At 54.1% G+C, this 23,258-nt stretch overlaps 2 protein-coding genes across 4 annotated transcripts in view; one reads left to right on the top strand and one right to left on the bottom strand.

Moving 5' to 3' along the window:
• The first annotated feature begins 7,147 nt into the window (after positions 1–7,147).
• On the top strand, positions 7,148–16,670 carry CAMK1G (calcium/calmodulin dependent protein kinase IG). The gene is made up of 11 exons (XM_058855995.1): positions 7,148–7,239; positions 9,705–9,833; positions 10,474–10,548; positions 11,194–11,332; positions 11,424–11,547; positions 12,070–12,145; positions 12,538–12,650; positions 13,843–13,921; positions 14,898–14,985; positions 15,790–16,217; positions 16,577–16,670. Exons 1-11 carry the CDS (start codon positions 7,148–7,150, stop codon positions 16,668–16,670), a joined length of 1,437 nt encoding a protein of 478 aa, XP_058711978.1.
• A 38-nt stretch (positions 16,671–16,708) lies between these two features.
• LAMB3 (laminin subunit beta 3) overlaps positions 16,709–23,258 on the bottom strand; it is a 31,395-nt gene continuing 24,845 nt past the window's right edge. For all 3 annotated transcript variants that reach the window (XM_058856070.1, XM_058856067.1, XM_058856069.1), the window contains exons 17-24: positions 22,976–23,179; positions 22,252–22,396; positions 21,252–21,459; positions 20,137–20,278; positions 19,837–20,013; positions 19,386–19,539; positions 17,598–19,023; positions 16,709–17,398 (exon numbers count right to left, since the gene is read on the bottom strand). In XM_058856070.1, the coding sequence (XP_058712053.1) occupies positions 18,887–19,023; positions 19,386–19,539; positions 19,837–20,013; positions 20,137–20,278; positions 21,252–21,459; positions 22,252–22,396; positions 22,976–23,179 (1,167 nt within the window). In that variant the 3' untranslated portion in view covers positions 16,709–17,398; positions 17,598–18,886. The remainder of the gene's footprint in view (positions 17,399–17,597; positions 19,024–19,385; positions 19,540–19,836; positions 20,014–20,136; positions 20,279–21,251; positions 21,460–22,251; positions 22,397–22,975; positions 23,180–23,258) is intronic.

The following is a 23,258-nucleotide window of genomic DNA, read 5'->3' as shown; positions in this document are numbered from 1 at the left end:
GTAATTAACTGTAATGCTCATCAGGAGTTAATTACATGATTCTTTGCCATTTTTAAATGAATGGTTACCATGTATTTCCAGGACCAGAATTCCCAAGTTAAGGAGAATGTACAAAACTTGAGACTGGGTAACTTATTCACCAATTTATCCACTGAAGTTTTATAAATAAAGCCTGGGGAGAAAGAGCAGCTCTTTCCAGTAGAGACGATGCAGACTCAAAGAATCAGCACCCAGACCCACCTCAGCTCCTTCCCAGCCGTGCCATGAGTGAAGGAGCCTCCCTGCTCTACAGAACCCCTGGTTTAGGGCAACAAAGAAAAGCAAATAATGCCCCCAGACTGAGAAGAATGTGTTATTGAAGGGCACATTCTTTCAGGGAGTTCTGCTACAATAACTTCCCCTGGGCAGCTGTTGAACATCCCAGCTGCATCACTCGTGTTCTTACAACTCTTCTTGACACGAGGGCTGTTCCTCGCTGTTTTCCCCCTGCTCCCAAGGCCAGGTGCTTGTGTTGTGCTGCAGTGCTCTCTGCTGGCACCAGCCCGGAGCTCCTGGGATGCTCCAGCTCGGCAGGGCTGCCCCAGACCCTGACACACAGTCACAGAGTGATTTGGGTTGGGAAAGACCTTCAGAGGCATGGAGGGCGAGCATCACCAGTAACCCAGGTCCCCAGGGTGCTGGGGCTGCCCTTGAGCTGGAGCCAGAGCCAGGATTGCACCCCTGAGCCCAGCAAAGCCCCAGCCCTGCTCTCTCTGTTTGTTTTTGTTTTCCTCCAGGGTGTCCTGACTCAAAATCCTGCTCCTGAAACCCCCCAGGGAAATCCTGTGGGAAATGTCCCCATGGCACAGGGCCCTGTTCCCCTCTCACAGAGCCTTTGGGTGGCAAGGGATTTTAAAGATCATCTATTTCCAATTTCCCCTGCTCCAGCCCTGTCCAGCCTGGCCTTGGGCACTGCCAGGGATCCAGGGCAGCCCCAGCTGTGCCAGGGCCTCACCTCCCTCCCAGGGAGAAATTCCCTCCCAACACCCACTCTAAATCTTCCCTCCTTTAGTTGAAAACCACTCCTCCTTGTCCTCTCACCAGCTGCCTCTATAAAAAGTCCCTCTCCATCTCTTTGATGACACTCAGGAGATATTTTTTCCCTTTCCTCACTCTTTGCCAAACCTCCCCAGCGTGCTGCAGGTGCTCCTGCCCAGGGATGGGGATAACAGCAGCTGACCCCGGGCAGAGGAGCTGCTGTGCTGAACATTCTGCTGCTTCCCTCACACCCCCTCAGTCTGATTCACACCAGCAGAGCCAGCAGTGCCTCTTTCTCGGCTGCTTTTGGTTAATAACTGCTATTTTAGCTCGAGCCCACGGAGAGCTCAGCACAAGTCCCTGAACTGCGTTGCTGCTGTCCCAGATTTCCATCAGGCAAGGTCAGGAGCCACCATCTCCATCGATTCCTGCCCAGCAGAGCCCTCGGGGGAGCTCTTCCCCCTCACTCCTGCAGGTGTTGGTGTTTTTCTCCCGGATTTTCTGAAGGCCAAGCTCCGGCGATGTGGGAATGCTGCAGCTGAAGAGTTCTGCTCTCCTTCCTTTTCCTCAGCAATGTTTTTTCCTCCTCCAAGTGCTGGTGATGCCCAGCAGGGCCCTGCTGCAGTTGGGGATTTGTGACAGGTTTACAGCGAGTTCTGCAAGAGCGAGGAGAGGCGTGGGCACCCAGGGCTGTCACAGCTCCCCTTTGTGCTCCTCACCTGTCCCTGAACATCTCCAAACCACCCCAGCACGGCTGTGAACCCACTAAGAAACCCCAAAAATACCCCTTAGTAAACCCCAAAATCCCCCCTAATAAACCCCAAAAATCTCCCCTAATAAACCCTAAAAATCTCCCCTAATAAACTACCAAAATCTCCCCTAATAAACCCCAAAATCTCCCCAATAAACCCCAAAATCTCCCCAATAAACCCCAAAAATCTCCCCTAATAAACCCCAAAAATCTCCCCTAAAAACCCCCTCTAATAAACCCCCTATTAAACTTCCCTAATAAACCCCCCAGTAAACCCCCATGATAAACTCCCCTAATAAACCAAATAAACCCCCCTAATCAACCCCTCCAATAAACCAAATAAACCCCCCCAATCAACCCCTCCAATAAACCAAATAAACCCCCCACAAACAGCCCTAATAAAGCTCTCACATCACTCCGGTGTCTCCCCCAGCAGTGGGAACGGCCCCTCCTCACCCCACAGGTGAAAAACCCAAATTCCACCAGAACCTCGCACTAAAGGAAAGCTGCACATTCAGAGGCACAGCCAGGAATCCTGACCAAAATCCCAGGGGAGCTCCCAGAGATGGAGCCAAGACAGGAGCACCAAAGAGCCTTTGCCTTGGAACCAAGGTGCTGAGGGAAAACAGACTGAGGAGGAGAATGTGGTTCTCAAGTGTTGCCTCAGAGCTGATTTATTCCTGACATAAAACTAAACTTCACAATGATATGGACTCTTTCCATGCATTATTCTAGATGGCAGTGTAAATCAACTGAGAATGCAGCCAGTAAAGTTGTTATTGCCAGCTGTAAAAACCCCACACTGTAGAAAAGGTTGAAAGAATTATTAATATTTCCTCAATTCATGCGTGCTGCGCTTGAGCAGGCGCTCGCAGGGAGGTTTGGAAAGTCGGAATAGGGGCATTGTGTGGGGTAAAACATCCCCGAATCGGGGTGTGCAGATAAAGCTCTGCTCGGGGATGCTTCCCATGGGTTTGTGCTGTTTGGAGACCGAGGAGCATCCCCTTCCCAGGGCTGCAGCCCCCATCCCAGCCCCCCGGGCTCCCAGCGCCATCCCAAGGAGAACGGGGCGGTTTCCCCAGCCTGAGGAATCGTGTGTGTGATGATGAAGGCAGATTCTATTTGCGTCCACCTGGGCTGTGTCAGTGCCGAGCGAGGCGAGCTCCATCCCTGAGCCCGCTGGGACCCCCAGCCCTGCTCTGCCATCCCCGGGGCCCTGGGGGCTCCCTGCTCACCAGCTCGGGGCTCCATCTCCTCCTCCTCCTCCTCCTCCTCCTCCTCACCGAGCTCTAATCCCCGCAGACTCGGAGCTGAGCGCCGGCAGCCTGCAGGAGTTGCTTTGTCTGTGCTGACTGGGGTAAGCAAAATCTCCTTTTCCTTCCGAGCCTGTGCTGCTCCCGATCCCCGCTCACCTGCTCTGCTCTGGAATGGGTTTCATCTTGAGGCAGGGAAATACCGGAGCACTTCTCCTCCCTGCACTCCTGCTGGATCCAGCAGTTTCATAGAAAGCTCTGGCATTTTACACCCAAACTATTTTAGGGGATCCGGGGTATTTGTAATGAAAATGGAGATTTTGCCCAAGTTGCCTGGGAAGGGATGGCGTGGTGGGGGGAATACAGGAGCTTTGACGTGGCTTTGTTTTCAATGGCGAGCTCGTGCTTTCAATTCCTTGCTCTTTTGTCCCTGACCACGATGCTGCCCTGGCACTTCATTCATTCATTCATTCATCCACATGCACGTTTGCTTGCTTTGCTGTATCTTTATTTTTATTTTTTTTTTTAATCAAAGCCCTTTGAATTTGTATTCTCCTTTTTTTTCCTATAAACTTCTAATTCCAAAGGCAAGCCCCTGCAAGCTGCACGTTCCCCCTGCACATGGAAGTTTGTCATGAGACCATTAATCATGACTTACGATCATTCTGCTAATGCAGAGCCCCCATTCAGAAGCAGGCTCTGGCTGCAGACGGGTTTGTTGCCGTGGGATGTGGAAGCAGAACAAATTTCCTCGGGAAAGACTTAAGCAAGGTCATGACAACATCCCTTGTGCTCTGAGCAGCGCTGAGCTGGATCAGCCAGAGCAGAGCAGTTTGTTGGCTCAGGCTGTAGGTCAGACATTGATATCAAACTTGTTTATTCTCTTCTGTCTGGAATACAAACCCAGCCGAACCCTGGGTGATGCTGGCTTTGTTGTGGTGGTGCAGGGGGAAGCTCCACAAATTAAAGCCGTGCTATGACTCCATTCTCAGCTCCAGAGGTTCTCACCTGCGTTAATTAATGAGCTTTTTAATCACATTACACAACCCTGGCGCCCCGGGGTGCCAGGCACACCTGGACAGGGGCAGGATGGAGCTGGGATGGGTCAGGATGGGGCTGGGATGGGTCAGGATGGAGCTGGGATGGGTCAGGATGGAGCTGGGATGGGTCAGGATGGGGCTGGGATGAAGGAGGGCACGGCAGTGTTTGCCCAACTCGTGCCACGTTCCCATTCCTGTGGGGCAGGAGGGAGCAGCTGAGTGAGCCCATCCACAAAGCCGGGTTTGGGACATCCACATCCCAGCCCTGGCACAGCTGAGGGCACTGGGAAGGGCACAGGGTGCCCAGAGCAGCTGGGGCTGCCCCTGGATCCCTGGCAGTGCCCAAGGCCAGGCTGGACACTGGGGCTGGAGCAGCCTGGGACAGTGGGAGGTGTCCCTGCCATGGCAGGGGTGGCACTGGAGGGGCTTTCAGGTCCCTTCAACCCAAACTCTTCAGGGGTTTTGGGATTGTTGCACCAGAGCTTGAATAAATAACAAAAGACAAACAAGAAATCCATCAAACATTGCTGTGAAGTGCAACAGGTGATTTAACCAGAGTGAGAGACAAAGCTGAGCTCCCAGAGACTCAGGGAATTCTCATTCTCCTGATCCCACAATTGTGGCTGGACCAAGAGGCCTCTGTGTCCTGCACCAAGCCCTTGGCAAACTCTTCCCCTTGTGCCAAAGGAGGAAAAGCCACGGGGAAGGAAGGATGTGATCCAGCAGGAGCAAAGAGGGCAAGAGTCCCTCACCTGAGCACCTGAGGAACCCCAGGATGGTTTGGGTTGGAAGGGCCCTTAAAGACCATTCCCTTCCACCCCCCACAGGGTGCAGCTGAACATCTCAGCAACTCAAACATTCCATTATTTTGCTCTCAGAAGAGCAGCATTTACTCCTCTTCCTCGCAGAGAGGCGAGGGCAGGCAGGAAATGACTTGTGCTGATGATGGCACAGAAGAACTGAGAAGGCAGGAAATCACATCCACGTGTAGGGAGTGAGAGCTGCTCAGGCAGCCTGTCCCCAGCACCGGGTGCCACACAGCGAGTGACAGCAGGAGCACTCTGAGATGAGCAGATGATTCACAGGAGAAGGAGGAAAACATGGTACTCCCTTCCCTTGGGAGCAAAATTCCCCCTAAAATAGGGAACTTGTTGAATTCACAAGGAATTAAACATCAAAACACTCCGGGAATGGAGCTGGAATGAGCCAGGATTGGGCAAAATTAACCCTTGGGCTGGAATGGGCCAAGCTCAGGGCTGGGTGTGCATCACCCCCGTGCCATGGTGGGGACAGTCACCTCTGCCCAGTGCACCAGGGTTTCTCTGCCCTGTTCCCCCTGTCCCACCGAGCTGGCCCCAACCAGGACGTGCTTCAGCACAGGAGCCCAAAATGCCACTTGTCCCCAGGGCCAGCCTGACCTACTTGGGGTTTTTTTTTCTCTTTTTTCACCTTGTATCCTCTGGTTGGCAGCAGCCTGGGAGAGGAACAGAGAGTTCCTCGCAGTTTTCCCACCCTGCCAGGTCTGACATTTATTTGAAGTGGATAAAACTCACCTGCCATCACCAGCTGGATGTCTCAGCCAGGAAATTCTCTCTCTGTGATTTTCCAGATCTGTGGATTTGGGAGGGGCAGGTGACTGTAAAGAAAACATTCTCCAGGGACTTAAAGTAATTGTCAGAAAGGTTTCTACTGATTGATCAGTATTTTTGTGAAGGACTTTTGGCCTGCCCTGATTTCAAAGAGCAAGATAAGGCTGGGTTCTAGAAGGAGCTGCATTTCTGTGAGGTACACAGGCATCAGAAACCAAGAGGTAAATAAAGGTCAAGTTCATGAGGCCTTTGGTGATTTTTATGGACTGAAGCCTTCAACTGTTTACAATTGAGTCAATTTTGGTTTCAATAATGTTAAATTAACCTTTAAAAATTGTGTCAAGGAGCTGAAAACCCTGCAAACGTGCTAATTAAGGAGATAAAGTAGGTTCAGGAGGAATCCAATATCTAAGCTGTCTCATGAAAAAAGACCTTTCAGCTTTTTCTCTGCTTTAATACTTCTGCCTTTTCCAAAGGGATAAAAAATATCCATGAAAGATTTTGCTTTGTCTTCTGAAGGCTCAGCTGTGTCCCACGGCCTTTGGCTCCCTTCCTGCTCTGGGAAAGGGTGGCTCCACACATCCAGGGATGCTCCACACATCCAGGGATGCTCCACACATCCAGGGATGTTCCTCACATCCAGGGATGCTCCTCATATCCAGGGATGCTCCTCATATCCAGGGATGCTCCACATATCCAGGGATGTTCCACACATCCAGGGATGCTCCTCATATCCAGGGATGCTCCTCATATCCAGGGATGCTCCACATATCCAGGGATGTTCCACACATCCAGGGATGCTCCACACATCCAGGGATGCTCCACACATCCAAGGATGTTCCACACATCCAGGGATGCTCCTCATATCCAGGGATGCTCCTCATATCCAGGGATGCTCCTCACATCCAGGGATGCTCCATGTATCCAGGGATGTTCCACACATCCAGGGATGCTCCACACATCCAGGGATGCTCCACGTATCCAGGGATGCTCCTCATATCCAGGGATGCTCCACACATCCAGGGATGCTCCACATATCCAGGGATGCTCCTCACATCCAGGGATGTTCCACACATCCAGGGATGCTCCACACATCCAGGGATGCTCCTCATATCCAGGGATGCTCCTCATATCCAGGGATGTTCCACACATCCAGGGATGTTCCACACATCCAGGGATGCTCCACGTATCCAGGGATGCTCCACACATCCAGGGATGCTCCCCGTGCCCCTGCTGCCCAGGGTCACTTTTATATCTATTTTTCCCTTGTTTCCAGGTTCCTTTCTCACCTTCCAGTGTCCCTCCAGTGCTTAGACCCGATCTCGTTACGATGCTCAGGGGTTTGTGGAGCATTTGACACCTCCCAGACTGTGGCCAGCTCTAATTCCAGCTGTAACTGGGGAGTGCTGGGCTTCCTCCCAATACAGACCATGTCAGTGACCTCTCCTCCTCCTCCTCCTCCTCTCCCCAGCGTTCCCCAATTCCACTCTGGAGGAGATGGGGTGCAAGGAAGAGGATGGCAGCGGCTCCTGGAAGAAGCAGACCAGCAACATCCGCAAAACCTTCATCTTCATGGAGGCCCTGGGATCGTGAGTAGCAGCTGTCCCCGGGCAGGAGCAGCCCAGCCCCGGCTGCCCAGGCCCTCCAGTGTCCCAGGGACCCAGGCCAGGAGCACTGAGGGGTCCCAGGATCTGCTGCTGCCATTCCTGCCTCACCCTTCCCAAAGCTCCCTCCAGACCCAGACACAGCTCTGGGTACCCCCTGCCCTTCCCTCCATCCCCAGACACAGCTCTGGGTACCCCTGCCCTTCCCTCCATCCTCAGGTACCCCCTGCCCTTCCCTCCATCCCCAGACATAGCTCTGGGTACCCCCTGCCCTTCCTTCCATCCCCAGACACAGCTCTGGGTACCCCCTGCCCTTCCCTCCATCCCCAGGCACCCCTGCCCTTCCCTCCATCCCCAGGCACCCCCTGCCCTTCCCTCCATCCCCAGACACATCCCCAGGTACCCCCTGCCCTTCCCTCCATCCCCAGGTACCCCCTGCCCTTCCCTCCATCCCCAGGCACAGCTCTGGGTACCCCTGCCCTTCCCTCCATCCCCAAACACATCCCCAGGTACCCCTGCCCTTCCCTCCATCCCCAAACACATCCCCAGGTACCCCCTGCCCTTCCCTCCAGCTCCAGGCACATCCCCAGGTACCCCCTGCCCTTCCCTCCATCCCCAGGTACCCCCTGCCCTTCCCTCCATCCCCAGGTACCCCCTGCCCTTCCCTCCATCCCCAGGTACCCCCTGCCCTTCCCTCCATCCCCAGGTACCCCCTGCCCTTCCTTCCATCCCCAGACACAGCTCTGGGTACCCCTGCCCTTCCCTCCATCCCCAGGTACCCCCTGCCCTTCCCTCCAGCTCCAGGCACATCCCCAGGTACCCCTGCCCTTCCCTCCATCCCCAGGCACCCCCTGCCCTTCCCTCCATCCCCAGACACCCCCTGCCCTTCCCTCCATCCCCTCTGACCCTCAGGGAGTCTCTGAGCAGGAGGATTTTGCCCCTCTCCCCAAGGTCAGGGGCTGGCACAGCAGAGGAGTTACAATAACGAGTTGTATATTTAGCTCAGGAACCCTGACTCACTTGGGGAATGAAACAAAAACAAGGATGTTGGAGTTGTACAATCCTTCCCTGTGCGTTAACAGCTTAATTTGCCTATTCATGGGGATGAGACAACAAAACATTTCCAAGGTGCTGGGGGAGGAATTGAATTACCTCCACCAGCGAGTTCTGGCATGGACAAATTTTCTGTGACTTCCGAGCCCACGACAAAGCTCCCAAAGAAGCAGCTACTCCAAATCCTGTGCCTTGTCAGCCCCAGGGATTAATTGAATTATCCAGCAGCTTTCTCTAAAGGAATTAGGTTAGCAAAAGCTTTGTTCTCTCCTAGCCCACTTGTTGATTCATCGTTTTTAATAAGGGGCATAATTATTATAAACTGTTTAGGACAGAGATGTAGAACAGATGCCCCAGCAGCTGATTTGTAGGTTGTTCATTTCCTATTTGTTTAATAGGAAAATTTGGCATTAGAAATTGGGATTTTTTCCCCACATGCATCGCTTCAGCTCTCTGAAGAACTGAAATGAAGATCTGGGACTAAAAACCACCTGCAAGGAGTTATCATTTCCCCCAGGTCCACAGCACTGCCCTTCCTTGCCCTGCCCTCAGCTCCCTGCAGGGCTTGGTGGACTCAGAGCAGGTCCCGTTCCATGGCCCCAATTAACGAGCTGCTGGTTTGATGAGGATTAGTGAGGACTGGCCCGGTGTCACTGTCACTGCCCTGAGCCTCGTGCTCAGCTCCCCAGGACAAAGCTGGGACAGGATTGGGGATTTAGGCAGGTTATAAATACCTGTTCCTGCTGCTCGGGGGGAGCAGCCTCTCACTGCCACCTTGGCACCGAGGGAGCAGCAGCCTCTGCAGCCAGGAGAACAATCAGAGGCTGAATGTAAACATTAACTGGGGTCCTCCTGCTGTTTTGCATTTTAGACGTGCAGAATGTTGGGTGACACCAACCCAAGCTGCAGCTCCCTGCTGGACTGTGCACAATTAACATTTTCCCTACAGGAAAAAATGTGGGGTTTTATTTACATTGCATAACCTTGCCTTGAACATCCTGAGTGTGGGGCTGCTCCAGGAGAGCCCCAGCTTTAGAATCAGCATCCACTTCAAGTTCCCACCACATTGTTTTCCCTGTCAGTGACTCCCCATTTCCAGAAGCAGCACCCCCTGAAATGCAGCAGCACCCCTGAAATGCAGCAGCACCCTCTGAGATGCAGCAGCACCCCCTGAAATGCAGCAGCACCCCTGAAATGCAGCAGCACCCCCTGAAATGCAGCAGCACCCCTGAAATGCAGCAGCACCCCCTGAAATGCAGCAGCACCCCCTGAAATGCAGCAGCACCCCTGAAATGCAGCAGCACCCTCTGAGATGCAGCAGCACCCCCAGAAATGCAGCAGCACCCTCTGAGATGCAGCAGCACCCTCTAAAATGCAGCTTCTCCCCCTCTCTGCAGAGGTGCCTTCTCTGAAGTTTTCCTGGTGAAGCAGAAAAGCACTGGCAAGCTCTTTGCTCTGAAATGCATCAAGAAGTCTCCTCTCAACAGGGACAGCAGCTTGGAGAACGAAATAGCGGTGCTGAAAAAGTGAGTGTGACAGGCCAGGGAACATTCCTGATGTGCTGGGTGCTTTAAAAAGGATCATTCCTGATGTGCTGGGTGCTTTAAAAAGGATCACTCCTGATGTGCTGGGTGCTTTAAAAAGGATCATTCCTGATGTGCTGGGTGCTTTAAAAAGGATCATTCCTGATGTGCTGGGTGCTTTAAAAAGGATCGTTCCTGATGTGCTGGGTGCTTTAAAAAGGATCATTCCTGATGTGCTGGGTGCTTTAAAAAGGATCGTTCCTGATGTGCTGGGTGCTTTAAAAAGGATCATTCCTGATGTGCTGGGTGCTTTAAAAAGGATCATTCCTGATGTGCTGGGTGCTTTAAAAAGGATCATTCCTGATGTGCTGGGTGCTTTAAAAAGGATCATTCCTGATGTGCTGGGTGCTTTAAAAAGGATCATTGCTGATGTGCTGGTCCCCCCACTGATGGTGCCTGGTGCTCCAAAAGGAATTGGAGGGGCATCAGTGATCTCTGCCACGCAGGGGGAGGGACAGCAGCCCCAGAACACCCCAGTGAGCTTTCCCTGGTGATTAAAGCAAGATGACTGCTGGGTTTTCCACCTCAGAAGCCCCTTCTGTCCTTGGCAGGATTTGTTTCTGACCCACATTTCCCTTTGCAGAATAAAGCACGAAAACATTGTGACTTTAGAAGATATTTATGAGAGCACAACCCACTTCTACCTGGTGATGCAGCTGTGAGTACCAGCAGGGCCATTTCTCTGGGGCCACAGAGGAGGGACAGGGCAGGAGCAGGGTGAGGCTGAGCTTCCAGCACCTGCACCCAGAGCCCCTCAAGGGCCATCCCAACACCCTCAGTGCCCAGCTTGGAACCAACCTGGACGCTCCTGGAGGCACCTTGGCCCATCCCCATCCTAACAACAACTTTCTGAACCATGGTTTGGATCTATTTATGCAAATGAATTCCTCACAGTTTAGCAGGGCAGAGACAGAAGTATTTCTAATTAAAGCTGTGCCACGCAGGGTTTCTAGAAATGGAATGGGCACCGTGTCAGCAGCAGAGAAGGAGCTCTGAGCACCCGGCTGCTGCTGCTGCTGAGCTGCAAATTTAGTCAAGAACAAAGCCCTGTAAGCACTTGTGGAGTGCAGCTGAGGCAGGGCTGGGTACCTGCAGCTCAGCCCTACCTGAACCTGCCTCACAACCTCACCCAAATTTCCCAGGCTCCAGCAATCCTCAGTGGCAGCCTGGAATCGCAGCCAGGAGCATCCAGCAGCCTCAGCCTCCCGAAAGCTGCTGTAAAAGGACCAGAAACTCAGCTGGCCTAACACAAAAGCTCTGTTGATGTTTTTTCCAGTCCTTTTCTAAGCTGCTCTCTCCACAGGGTGTCTGGGGGAGAGCTGTTTGACAGGATCCTGGAGCGGGGTGTTTACACAGAGAAGGACGCCAGCCTGGTGATCCACCAGGTGCTGACAGCTGTGAAATACCTGCACGAGAACGGCATCGTGCACCGGGACCTGAAGGTGAGCCCTGGCTCTGTCCCTCACCATCATCACCTGCTCTGCCCCTCCTGCTCCTCTCCCTCCCCCTGTGACCACCCCACCCTGTTCACAGCCTGAGAACCTCCTGTACCTCACCCCCGAGGAGAACTCCAAAATCATGATCACGGATTTCGGCCTGTCCAAAATGGAGCAGAACGGGATCATGTCCACGGCCTGTGGGACCCCAGGATATGTGGGTGAGCCAAGGGGCAGGAGCGGTGGATTTCCTGGAATAAACACTGTGCACATCCAGGACATGGCCTGGAAGAAGGGGAGGAAATAATCAGTATGTTGATAACAATGTGGGACTCACAGATGCACTGCACAGACCCTACAGGCGAGTGTAGGGACTGAAAAATCTCAATATTTCAAAAATGCAAAGAAAAGGGTAATTCTGAGGGCAACATATTTGCCTATTATATTAATAGACATTTTTAAATTTACATTATCAATGTTTATTGAAGAAATTATAGAAAATATTTTAATGCAATGGGATTTTGTTTCATTCCACCAGACTGCACTGGGTGGATGCAGCTCCCTGGTTAAACCTCAGCATGCAGGCAGAGATTGTCTGTGGTTCTTTCTACATAATGGCATAAAAAAGACACAAAAACCTCAGACCAATTCAGCTGGAAGATGGGGCTGAAAGTCCTGCTTTTCCCCGGGCTGGGGGATTCATTTTTGAGTTGAGATGAGGATTTGGTTTTGCTGTCCCGCAGCCCCCGAGGTGCTGGCGCAGAAGCCGTACAGCAAAGCCGTGGACTGCTGGTCCATCGGGGTCATCACCTACATCCTGTGAGTAGCACCCAGCAGCACCCCAGAGCTCTCCTGTTTCCACCTCCCCTTTTCTGTGGAGCACAGCACCCCGTTCCTGCTGAGCACGGGATTTAAAGGGATGTGGGGAATCGGGAGCGGAGATGAAAGGAATCGCGTTTGCTCTGTTCTGTGCCTCATCCTATGCTTTGTTTTTCTCCAAATACCATTCCATCTTCCCGGGTACTTTTTGTTTCGTTTCCTCCCACACTGCTCAGCTCGGTGCCAGCTGTGGCTTTGTCCCCTCGCTGCTGCAGTGAAGTTTTAACTCTTTGTTAAATCAGCTTTGCTGATGCCCTGAGCAGTGAGGAGTGGGCAGCTCCACAGGCTGTGCCCGCTCGTGGTGGCACTGAGGGCTCTCTGCTCTGTTCCAGCCTCTGTGGGTACCCCCCCTTCTATGAAGAAACCGAATCCAAACTCTTTGAAAAGATTAAAGAAGGCTACTACGAGTTTGAGTCTCCGTTTTGGGACGATATCTCCGAGTCAGGTACAGCTCTGGGGCTGGGGAGCTCCACATCCCCTCCCACCCATCCCAAATCCCCCAGCCCTGAACACCCTGAGCTCCCCCAGGGACGGGGAGGGCTGGAGCTCAGACCTGAGCCCCTCACACAGCAGCAAACCCTTGGATGTGGGGGTGATCAGAGGCTCCATCTCCTCAGGGAGAATTATAAATTATAAATGATAAATCAGGGGGTGATGCCAAAGCAGAGCTGCCCTGGCAGAGAGGGGGTGCCTGGAACGCAGCACCCTCAGCTGAGGCGTGGTTCTTGTAACCCTGATTTTCACAAATCATCACTCAGGGGGCCTGGATTTCCCTTGGCAGTGCCCAAGGCCAGGCTGGGCCAGTGAGAGGTGCCCCTGCCCATGGCAGCTGGTGCTTTAGGGCTCCTTCCAACCCAAACCATTCTGGGATTCTCTAAGAAGGTAAACTGAGGTTTTTTCCCCGTTTTTTCCCTCTGTCCTGTCAGCCAGCACTTCACCAGCTGAGCTGCTGGTGGAGCTCCCCTGTGCACAGCTCCCTGCAGGCAGCATCCTCACGGCTTATTTCAACATCAATCTTTTACACAAACAAACAAACAGACCTAGCAGGGGGTGTGCTGGGCTTTAATAACAAACATCACAACCCTTCCTGCAAGAAAAACAAAGGAAAAAAAAGAGGAGAGATGTAAGAGCTCTTCAGGGCAACTTCTAAATCTGCTCAGTCTGCACTTCATGGCTTTTTAGAATTATCTTTTTAGGTGAATAATTCAACTCCAGTTCACACAATCTAAGAGTGAAGTTTGGTACATCCAGAGTTGCTGTTTTTTCATCTGGAGCCTGTCACTATAAGAATCTTCCTCTACTGGAGTAATGACAGAATTATTAAGGTTGGAAAAGATCTCCAAGATGAAGTCCAGCCTTTGAATCCCACCATGGCCACCAAACCACATCACCATCTGTTCATTTTTTGATCACTTCCAGGGATGGTGGCTCCACCACTGCCCTGAGCAGCCCCTTCCAATGCCTGGCCACTCTTTCAGGGAAGGAATTTTTCCCAATATCCAACCCAAACCTCCCCTGGTGCAGTGAGGCCTTCTCCTCAGGGCTCCAGCAGCATTTCCCAGGCTCTGTTAGGATCAGCTCTGGGAAGAAGAAGAAGGAGATAACCTCTCTCTGCTTTTTCTCCCTTTCCCAAACAGCCAAGGACTTCATCCGGCATTTACTGGAGAAGAACCCGAGTGCGAGGTTCACCTGTGAGGAGGCCCTGAGGCACCCGTGGTGAGCTCGGGGTGCCCACGGGGATTCTGCAGCCCCCAGCTCTTGCTCCATGTACTCCATGTGCTGGGAGCAGGGAACAGGGGCATTCCTGGGATCAGGAGTGTCCCCAGGATCAGGAGTGTCCCCAGGATCAGGAGTGTCCCAGGATCAGGAATGTCCCCAGGATCAGGAGCATCCCCAGGATCAGGAGCATCCCCAGGATCAGGAATGTCCCCAGGATCAGGAGTGTCCCCAGGAACAGGAGTGTCCCAGGATCAGGAGTGTCCCCAGGAACAGGAGTGTCCCCAGGATCAGGAGTGTCCCCAGGACCAGGAGTGTCCCCAGGATCAGGAGTGTCCCCAGGACCAGGAGTGTCCCCAGGATCAGGAGCATCCCCAGGATCAGGAGCATCCCCAGGATCAGGAGCATCCCCAGGATCAGGAATGTCCCCAGGATCAGGAGCATCCCCAGGATCAGGAGCATCCCCAGGATCAGGAGCATCCCCAGGATCAGGAATGTCCCCAGGATCAGGAGCATCCCCAGGATCAGGAGCATCCCCAGGATCAGGAGCATCCCCAGGATCAGGAGTGTCCCAGGGATCAGGAGTGTCCCCAGGATCAGGAATGTCCCCAGGATCAGGAATGTCCCCAGGAACAGGAATGTCCCCAGGATCAGGAGTGTCCCCACCCCATCATTAACGTCACCGCCTCCCCCGCGCTCCTGGGCTGGCTCCTCGTGTGCAAAGCAAGCAAATGATGAATAATTAAAGATGCAATTTGTGCATATTTGCCTCCACAAACAGAGGCAGGGGAGAAATCCCACCCTGAGCTTTCCCAGGCTTTGAAGTGTGTGTTTGTGTTACATTTTGTTGCTGTTTTTCCTTTGGGTTTAATTATTGCTGATTGAACGTACAAAGCAGTTCAGTGCTTCCAGAATGTGGAATGCCTTACAAATGCCATCTGCCTACGAGCCCATTTTCTCCTCTTCCCATCTGCAGGATTAATGGAAATACAGCCCTTCACCGTGACATCTACCCATCTGTCAGCGCTCAGATCCAGAAAAACTTCGCAAAGAGCAAATGGAGGGTAAGTGGCTGCTGCTGGGAGCCCACAGCCATTTCTCCAACAAATGCAGTTGCTGTGAGCTGAGCAGGCTTCAGCTGGGTGGGTATCACCCAAAAGCTGGGCTCCTCCAGAGCTGGCAGTGCCTGCAGCTGATGTTTACAGGCTGTTTGGAGCAATATTCCCTGCTGCACAGTGAGACCCACCACAGACATCGAGGGGCCTCACCAGGAGAGCAGAGGGCAGGGGGGCATTTCCAGCTGTTCCCCATCTTCCTCGGCTGGAAGGAGCTTGCAGTCCATGGGAAACGTGGTGTTAATGGCAGGAATGTGCCCATCCCAAGCAGCCAGTGCTGGCAGCCTGGTGTCACCTGGGGGACAGAGTGTCCTGGCATCACCAGCTGTGCCTGGTGTCACCTGGAGGGGACAGAGTGTCCTGGCATCACCAGCTGTGCCTGGTGTCACCTGGGGGACAGAGTGTCCTGGCATCACCAGCTGTGCCTGGTGTCACCTGGGCAGGGGACAGAGTGTCCTGGCATCACCAGCTGTGCCTGGTGTCACCTGGGGGTGGGGGACAGAGTGTCCTGGCATCACCAGCTGTGTCTGGTGTCACCTGGGCAGGGGACAGAGTGTCCTGGCATCACCAGCTGTGTCTGGTGTCACCTGAAGGGGGACAGAGTGTCCTGGCATCACCAGCTGTGCCTGGTGTCACCTGGGGGTGGGGGACAGAGTGTCCTGGCATCACCAGCTGTGCCTGGTGTCACCTGGGCAGGGGACAGAGTGTCCTGGCATCACCAGCTGCTCACTGGGGTTTTTGTCTCCTCCCCAGCAAGCCTTCAACGCCGCGGCTGTCGTGCACCACATGAAGAAGCTGCACATGAGCGGCCACGGGGCAGCCGAGGGCTCTGTCCCTGTCACGGAGCCCTCAGAGCCCCCCAGGCCCAGCAGCCCCTCGGGGACCCCCCTGCCAGCAGCACCCAGTGAGGACAAGGACACGGCACAGGGCCCCCCACAGGGACACCCAAAGCCACCCAAACCCTGTCAGGCCGAGCAGGACACGGGAATGGGGCAGGAGGAGCTGCCAAGGCCCCTGGAGGAGGGATCCCTGCCCGGGAACAGCAGCCTGGCCCTGCCGGACACCCACAGCCCCCCGGGCAGGAGCTCCTGCGGCTGCAGCCCCTCCTGTGTGGGCCATGAGAAGACAAAGGTGTCCTCCTGCTCCGAGACAGTGCTGCTGAAAAAATCTTCAAAATCCCAGTAGGTATCCAGGTCATTGCCACGAACTCCCAGCAAAGCGCATGGGAATGACCACCCCTGGCACGGGAGCCAGCAGGAGGGAGAAGGGGAGGATGAGCAGTGCTTGCTTTGGCTGGAAGCTGTGCCCAGCCCGGGCTGTCCTGGCTGTCCCAGGCTCTGGAACACGCTGCTTTTCCAGAAGTTACCAGTGATTCAATGTGCTGAGGGCAGAGCCTGCCGTGGCTGCAGGGGCTGCACCCAGCCCCGCTCTGCTCTCACAGTTGATGTTCTGTACATTGACACCACAATTCCCCTACAGAATGATCGTAAATAATTGCTATTTCTTTTCTTTCTGTTCCCTTTCACCCATTCCCACCCAGCCATTTCAAGTCAGAGGTTCTCGTTCCAGTGAAAACCAGTAAACACTCGTCCCACTGTGGCACTGGGCAAACTGGAGTTTGTTTGATCATGTGATGGAGGCAGCCACGTGGTCAGAGGTGAGTGCCCTGCAATCCAATCATCAGCTGCTCTTAATTAATCCAATTAGGGCAGGCAAAAGGGAAAGGCACAGATAGCACAGTGACTGTACATTAAATAAACAAACCCGGGTTTTTGCAAGAGAAAAAGCCTTTCCCCAAACCCTCCACCTCTCCAGCAATGAGTCAGCTCAGCTTCCATCAGGGCCATGCCACTGACTCGGAACCCAGCTTTTACATCACCTCCAGGCTGCCCAGGAATGTCAGAGAGGAAGCCAAGCAGGGCTTTGTCATACCAAACTCCACAGTGATTTTGTGGGGGAAATGCTGATGCAGACCTGTCCCTCAGCTGGAATTGAGGCTGCTCAGCCGGCTCTCAGCTGTGAGCAAGGGGCTGACAAGAGCTGCAGGCCCAGAGCTCAGCACATCTCCTGCCCAGACCTGGCCCTGGCAGGCTTGAATGTCTCTGTGAGCAGAGCCCAGAGATGCTCATTTTGTAAAGCAGAGTGAAATGATGCAGGTTTGATCCTGTTTGACCACAGCTTGGCTCAGTCCTGTTATCATTTGCACCACTTTGGATGTGAGCAGCGAGAAGCTTTGCTGTTAGATCCAAATATCCCAAAGGTGAGCTCCTGCTGGCAGAGCTCTCCTCAAAAGCGACATCAAGTGAGCTCCCTCCTCTCATGTCCTGTGCCAGTCTCTGCTGATGAGCTCGTTTGAGCAGGACTGCGACGCACAAAGGATGAAGAGCAGAGACGAATGCGAGTTAGAGCCCCCCAGACTCCAAAGGGGCCCATTCCAACACTCAGTGCTGTGCCAACCCCTGCAGCCCTCAAAGGGATGGAGCTGTCCCTGTCCCCACTGAGGCTCATTAGCAGCAGCTCGTTCTGCAGGGAGCAGGGCAGGGACAAAGCCCAGTCCTCACCTGGAATTCTCTCTCTTGCAGAACCAGAAGGGCTCTTTTACTCTTTTCTGCACTCCAGAGGCAGACACGGCCAGTGTGAGCAGGAAAGGAGGCTCTGCCCCTTGAGCAGCTCTGGAGAGCAGTGTCCAGCTGGGGACAGGGCACAGCAGTGCCAGGATCCATCACTGCTCGGGTGTTTCTGGATCATTCCAGCTGGGAGGAGGCGAGGGAAGGCCTGGGGCTCCTGCTCCCACAGCCAGTGTACATTACCATAGAGCATCATCAGTGCTGCGAGCTTCTGTTTTCTGTTCCCTGTTGAGCTGTCGAGGCACAAACGCGCTGCACATCATCCCCATAAACCAAAGCCATGCAGAGCTTCACTCCCGTGGTTTTTACAGCCCTCACCCTCTCCTTGGGGAGTCCCAGCCTTTGGCACTCGAGTCCAGCTGCCCAGGCTGCTCAGCCCTCACTGAGACAAACCTGCAAGAAACCTCCCTGTGTCTGACAATAACACAGCAAGGTCTGAGCTCCGCTTCCAAGGCTGTAATTGCACAATGAACACTTGCTTAATAAAGCTGAGATTTGTTTTGTAAAGTGCCTCTTGTTTATTCATAGAAATCTGATGTGGAAATGGTCTGTTAAGTCCCTCCTAAAGCTTCCCCTGAGCATCCCAGACCTGCCCCCGCTGGTGTTTTTCTGGCAAAATGTTCTGTGGTAAATAAGCAGATTGTGGCAGAAAATCAAACAAGACATCTGACTTCACCTTCCACTATGAGCCTGTGTTTCTCTAATTTGCATAAATATAGGTATGTTGTACAGAGGGAGATAAAATTCTCCATTTCTCTGATCTGCTTATTTGAAGAAAGATCTCTGAGGGAAGTACTGAAGCTATGGCATGTTTGAAGAATTAACTGCAGCACAGATAAAAAGCTTTAGAAGACCCCACAGGAGGGCTTTAATTTGAACAGTGAAATCCAGCTTAAAGGGCTTGAATTGGCTAGAAGAAGAAAAAAATAATTTCCTGGTTTATAAATCCCTGTGGAAATAACAACCTGGGGATGTGTTTATTTGCCATGGGAGCCTGATGTCTCTCCCCTTTTTCCTCCAACCACTGGGCAGCTTTGGCCAGTCCAACCCACTCCATGGGGTTGTTTCTGTAGTTCAGGGAAGCTGTTTTCCAGAGGTATGGAAAATTAACTTGCTAAAAATAGGGATATTGGGCAGAGGAGCACAGCAGCTGGGAAATGGGAAGGAATGCAGCAGCCGGTGTGTGCAGAGGAGGCAGCGATGCCCTGGAGCACGGGGGCTGCTCAGGAGCAGCTCTCGTAGAAGTTGACTTTCCTCTTGATGTTGTCCCGGATCCTTCCCACCTTCTCCTCCAGCCCCGACAGCCGCGACATCCTGGACACCAGAGCCTCGTTGCCTTCCCGAATTTCTGACTCTAAAGCTGAGGAGAGAGGCCAGGGAAGGGAAGGGTTAACGTGCTGGGGTCGGGCTGAGCCTCCACCTCACTCCTGCACAGCTCTGATGGGGCAAGAAAGGCAACATCCTGCACTCCCTCTGCTCCTCTAAACAACCCCCAAAACACCACTCCCATTAGTTTTGAATGCCAAGAAATGGAAGTGAGTGTGTGGAGGCAAAGGGGAGCACAGTGGCACTGCAGGAAGGGCTTCCCTCCATGGTGGTACCCTTGAAAACTGCATTTCCTGGCACAGCTACAGCCCAAATCCCACCCCCTCACTGTCCCCTCATCACACCACAGCAGCCCAAGCTCTTCCCCAGGGCACGATGAGCTTGGCAGAGCCTTACTTTGCATCCTGAGCATGATGGCCATGGTCTCCTGGAAGAGAGCCTGTGCCTCCCGGCCGATGCTCTGCACCCTGCTGCCCTGCTCCCCCAGCGCCAGGCCCTGCTCCATCCTGCTCTGCAGCTCCGAGTACAGCTCCTTCACCTGCGCAAAAGCCTGCCCAAAAACAAACACACACTGCAGGTGAGATCAGCAGGCTGGGGAGAACGGGGACCTCCAGTGCTGAATCCTGTTTAGGTATGAAATGGATGCTGCACCAGAGCTTTGTCCCCGTTACCAAACGTGTGACAGTTTGTGGTGCTCTCCAAGACTGGCAGACAGCTCCACGAGCAGAAATGGGAATTGGGAATAGGATTGGGAATTGCTCTGGAGCAGTTCAGCAGAGGCCTGAGGCTGTGCCCTGCCAGGAGATCTCCTGTGGGCTCTGGCAGCGGGCACAGCCGGGGTCGGTACCTGCTGGACGCTGCCAGCCTGCCGTGCCGCCGCGGCCGCTGCGTCGCGCGTGTCCCCGGCCCGCAGGCGGTTCTGGGCCGCGCTGTGCTGCAGCTGGGCCAGCCGTCCTGCCAGCCCCGCCAGCCCCGGCCCCACGGCCCCCACGTGCTTCTCTGCCGGCCCCAGGACAGCCTCGATCTGCGGGCAGAGAGATCAGGGGGATCACATCCAAACCCCTCCCCGTGCAGGCCCAGCTCTGCTGGCTGAGGGACACGCACGGGGGCTCGGGGGGTTCCTGGGGAGCCCCCGGGCATCACTCGCCTCCTCCACGCGCTCCTGGATGAAGCGCAGCGAGGAGCCCGAGCCCCTGAGGGCCCCCTGGGCCTCCAGCAGCACGCTGTTGGCTCGCTGCAGGTTGCCCAGCACCTCCTCCACGCTGCCCTCCACGGCGTTTGCCCGGTTCCTGGGAAGGGGGAAGCAGGCAGCAGTGAGGGTGGATAAGGACACAGACTGGAACTCGAGGCCACAGGGGTAAGATTGGGAAGCAAGAGGAGATTGCTGCTGGGAAAGCTGCAATCTCCCACCCCCAAACCCAAAACCCCACACATCTGGACTCCAACAGGTTTCCTTGTGAGAGAAACATTTCACAGCCCCGAGCAGAGGAGACTAACTCAGAAGGGGAGAGCAACACCTTCCTTCAAACTAGTTAGAAACATTTATTTCACAGTGCACTAAAGGTATCAAAGGGAAAGCAATGAGCAGGGAAGCAGCTCCAATGAAGAGTTTTCTGCTCCCAGTGGGATCCTCAGGCCAGGTGACCGAGCTCTGGAGAAAGCCAGGCTCGCCTGTCTCATCACTTGCAGCAGGTTAAGCAGGTGTCAGACACTGCCAAGGAGTTTACAGATTTATCCTGCTGACCTTCTCGCCGGGGTATTGCTGCAAGTCAGCTTGTGACAAAGCAGATGCTCCAAATTGGCAAGGACACCCTGTAATTACTTTTCAAGGGAGCATGGAATAATCCTCCCAACTTTCACCCAGAAAGCAAATAGCCCCTTGACTCTCCCCGTGCTCTCTTGTGCAATTAGGATGTAGGTCACCAATATCAACTAATAATACCAGGGCAACGCTGTCATCTCCCAGCACAGCACTCGAGATAAGAGAAAAGCCTCCACCGCTTTCGATAAAGCCCTTCTTGTCCTGGTATCTATAACAGGAACTATTCTTGGGAGATTTATTTGCACCAGGGCCCCAGGGAGGTGTCTGGAGATTGCAGACTCATTCTTTTAGGCACTGGATGGACACAGAAGATCCTGGCCTAAAACTTCAGCTTGTGCAAGTCTGCTCGGGCAGAGCAAGATTTGAAGCCAGCTGAGAAGCAGCAGTTCCACCCCAGCCAAGGGACCCTCAGCTGCCAACAGCCCTGACCCCGCACCGACCTGGCCTGTTCTGCCTCCTGCTGCAGCCTCTTGGCCCTGGCGATGTCCTCGGCCGTCTGGGCAAGGATGTCCTCCGGGCACTGCAGCTCCGCCGCCAGCCTTTGGATCTCGGTCATTCTCCTCCGGACCGCAGCAGCGTCCGCGGGGAGCCGCAGGGAGAGAACTGACTCACTGATTTCCTGGATAGCGGCAGGATCCGTGTCCTTGTCTGCAGAGCCAGCGGACAGAGCTTCAGGGAAGGTGGGAGTGCAAGGCAGGAGGAGGGCAGGCACCCATCTCGCACACATCTCGTTCCACACAGCTGCCAGGATCCCTTCTGAATTAACCTCCCTGAATTCCATGCACTTCTCATTCACACCAGCAGAACATTCAGGAGACAGCTGAAATGATACCTTGAATTTGGCAACGATAACACCATGGCTGAGCCCGGAGCAGTCAGGCAGCCCTCACTGAGCAGATGAGGGTGTGTTTCAAGACAAGCCTTTTTTTATTTCACAAATAAAAGTTAATAAATCAGAAGCAGGCAGAGCCCATGGGACATTAGCCCAGCGATTAGCTCAGAAATATCTTCACTCATCATTAACACCAGGCAGCACCAAATGACCTGGTTTTCTTTTTCAGCTAATGCTCAGGAGGCTCATTATGTTATTACAATCTGTCTGTGAACAATAAGTCTTCCCATCAGTTTGTAGGACAACAAGGAATTCTCATCTGATTAACAGCCTGCTCCAGAGAAGGGTCATCTGTCTGTCTGTCTGCCTCAGTGAGCGTGGCCAGAAACCCTCTGTGCATCAGGTCACTGCTGGCTGCAAATCCCCATCCCTGGAGTGTCCCAGGGGCACCCGGACGTGGCACTCGCTGCTCTGGGCTGGTGGCAAGGCAGGGATCAGGCACAGCAGGGACTCAGTGACCTTGGAGGCCTTTTCCAATCTCAGATCAGTACAAACAGCAGCTGTGTCCATGCACGCAGCAGGCTGCAGCCCTGCCCTGCCAGAGGTACCTGCCAGGAAGCTCCGCACTCGCTGCAGGAGCTGCCGCACGCGCTGCACGTCCCCCTGGATCTGCGTCCTGGTCACCCCCAGCTGCTCCACCAGCCGCCGGGTGCTGCTCTGGATCTGACTCGCTGACAGCTCTGTCGTCTTAATCTGCACACAGCAATGGTCTGATGGTGCCTCTGCTCCATCCAGAGCCTCTGCTCTGACCCGAGCCAGGCACCGTGCTGTTCCCTGCTCCCCCAGCTTTAAAGGACTGTAAATGTTAAAGACTGAGGCTTGGATCTCCAAAGGAAGCCCTCAAAGATGGACAGCACCATTTAGCTTTTAAAAACGCCTTTGAAATGGATTCTGAATTACTTTGAAAGCTCACTTTCTCTTTGTGAGGCACAGAAAGAAGCTGCAAGAGCCCTAACACATGAACTCTCTCTGACTGTATCAAATGCATCAAACTCACAGAATCTGAGAGTTTTCCATATTCCCAGCCCTTCTGCCATTCTGATCTCAACCCAGGAGGGAGAGAGGCTGCCCTGTGGTGTGTCCAGTGCCACTCACGTGCCCTCAGCCGGGGAGGCAGGACCCACGCACACAAATTCCCTCCCACTCCCAAATTCCTGGATTTCTGAAGCCGCCCAAGGGATCAAGCCCCCAGGAGAGTTTGAGGTGGGTATTCCTCGCTCTCTCTGTGGTAGCAGAGGGCCGAGCAGGGGGACGGGCGGTGCCCACACTCACCAGCTGTGCCGTGTCCTGGAGCCGGGCACTGAGGCTGCTGAACTCCGTGGCCGCTCGGCCGGCCGCAGCCAGGGCCCCGCTGGCCAGCGGGAGGAGGCCGTGGCAGGGCTGGCCAGCCCCACAGCCAGAGCTGTTGTCCCGAGGGCACAGCAGCCCCTGGCAGCGGGCAGGGGTGCACGGCTCCGCCCGGGACCCTCCGCACACCTGGGCAGGGAGAGGAGAATAGAGGAGAGCTGCAGCTGGGCAGTGCCCGGCTGGACACAGCTCGGTGCCCACAGGGAGG

The sequence above is a fragment of the Poecile atricapillus genome, chromosome 23 (assembly GCF_030490865.1).
Source record: "Poecile atricapillus isolate bPoeAtr1 chromosome 23, bPoeAtr1.hap1, whole genome shotgun sequence".
NCBI lineage: Eukaryota > Metazoa > Chordata > Aves > Passeriformes > Paridae > Poecile > Poecile atricapillus.
This window is presented reverse-complemented; position numbering and strand designations above follow the sequence as displayed.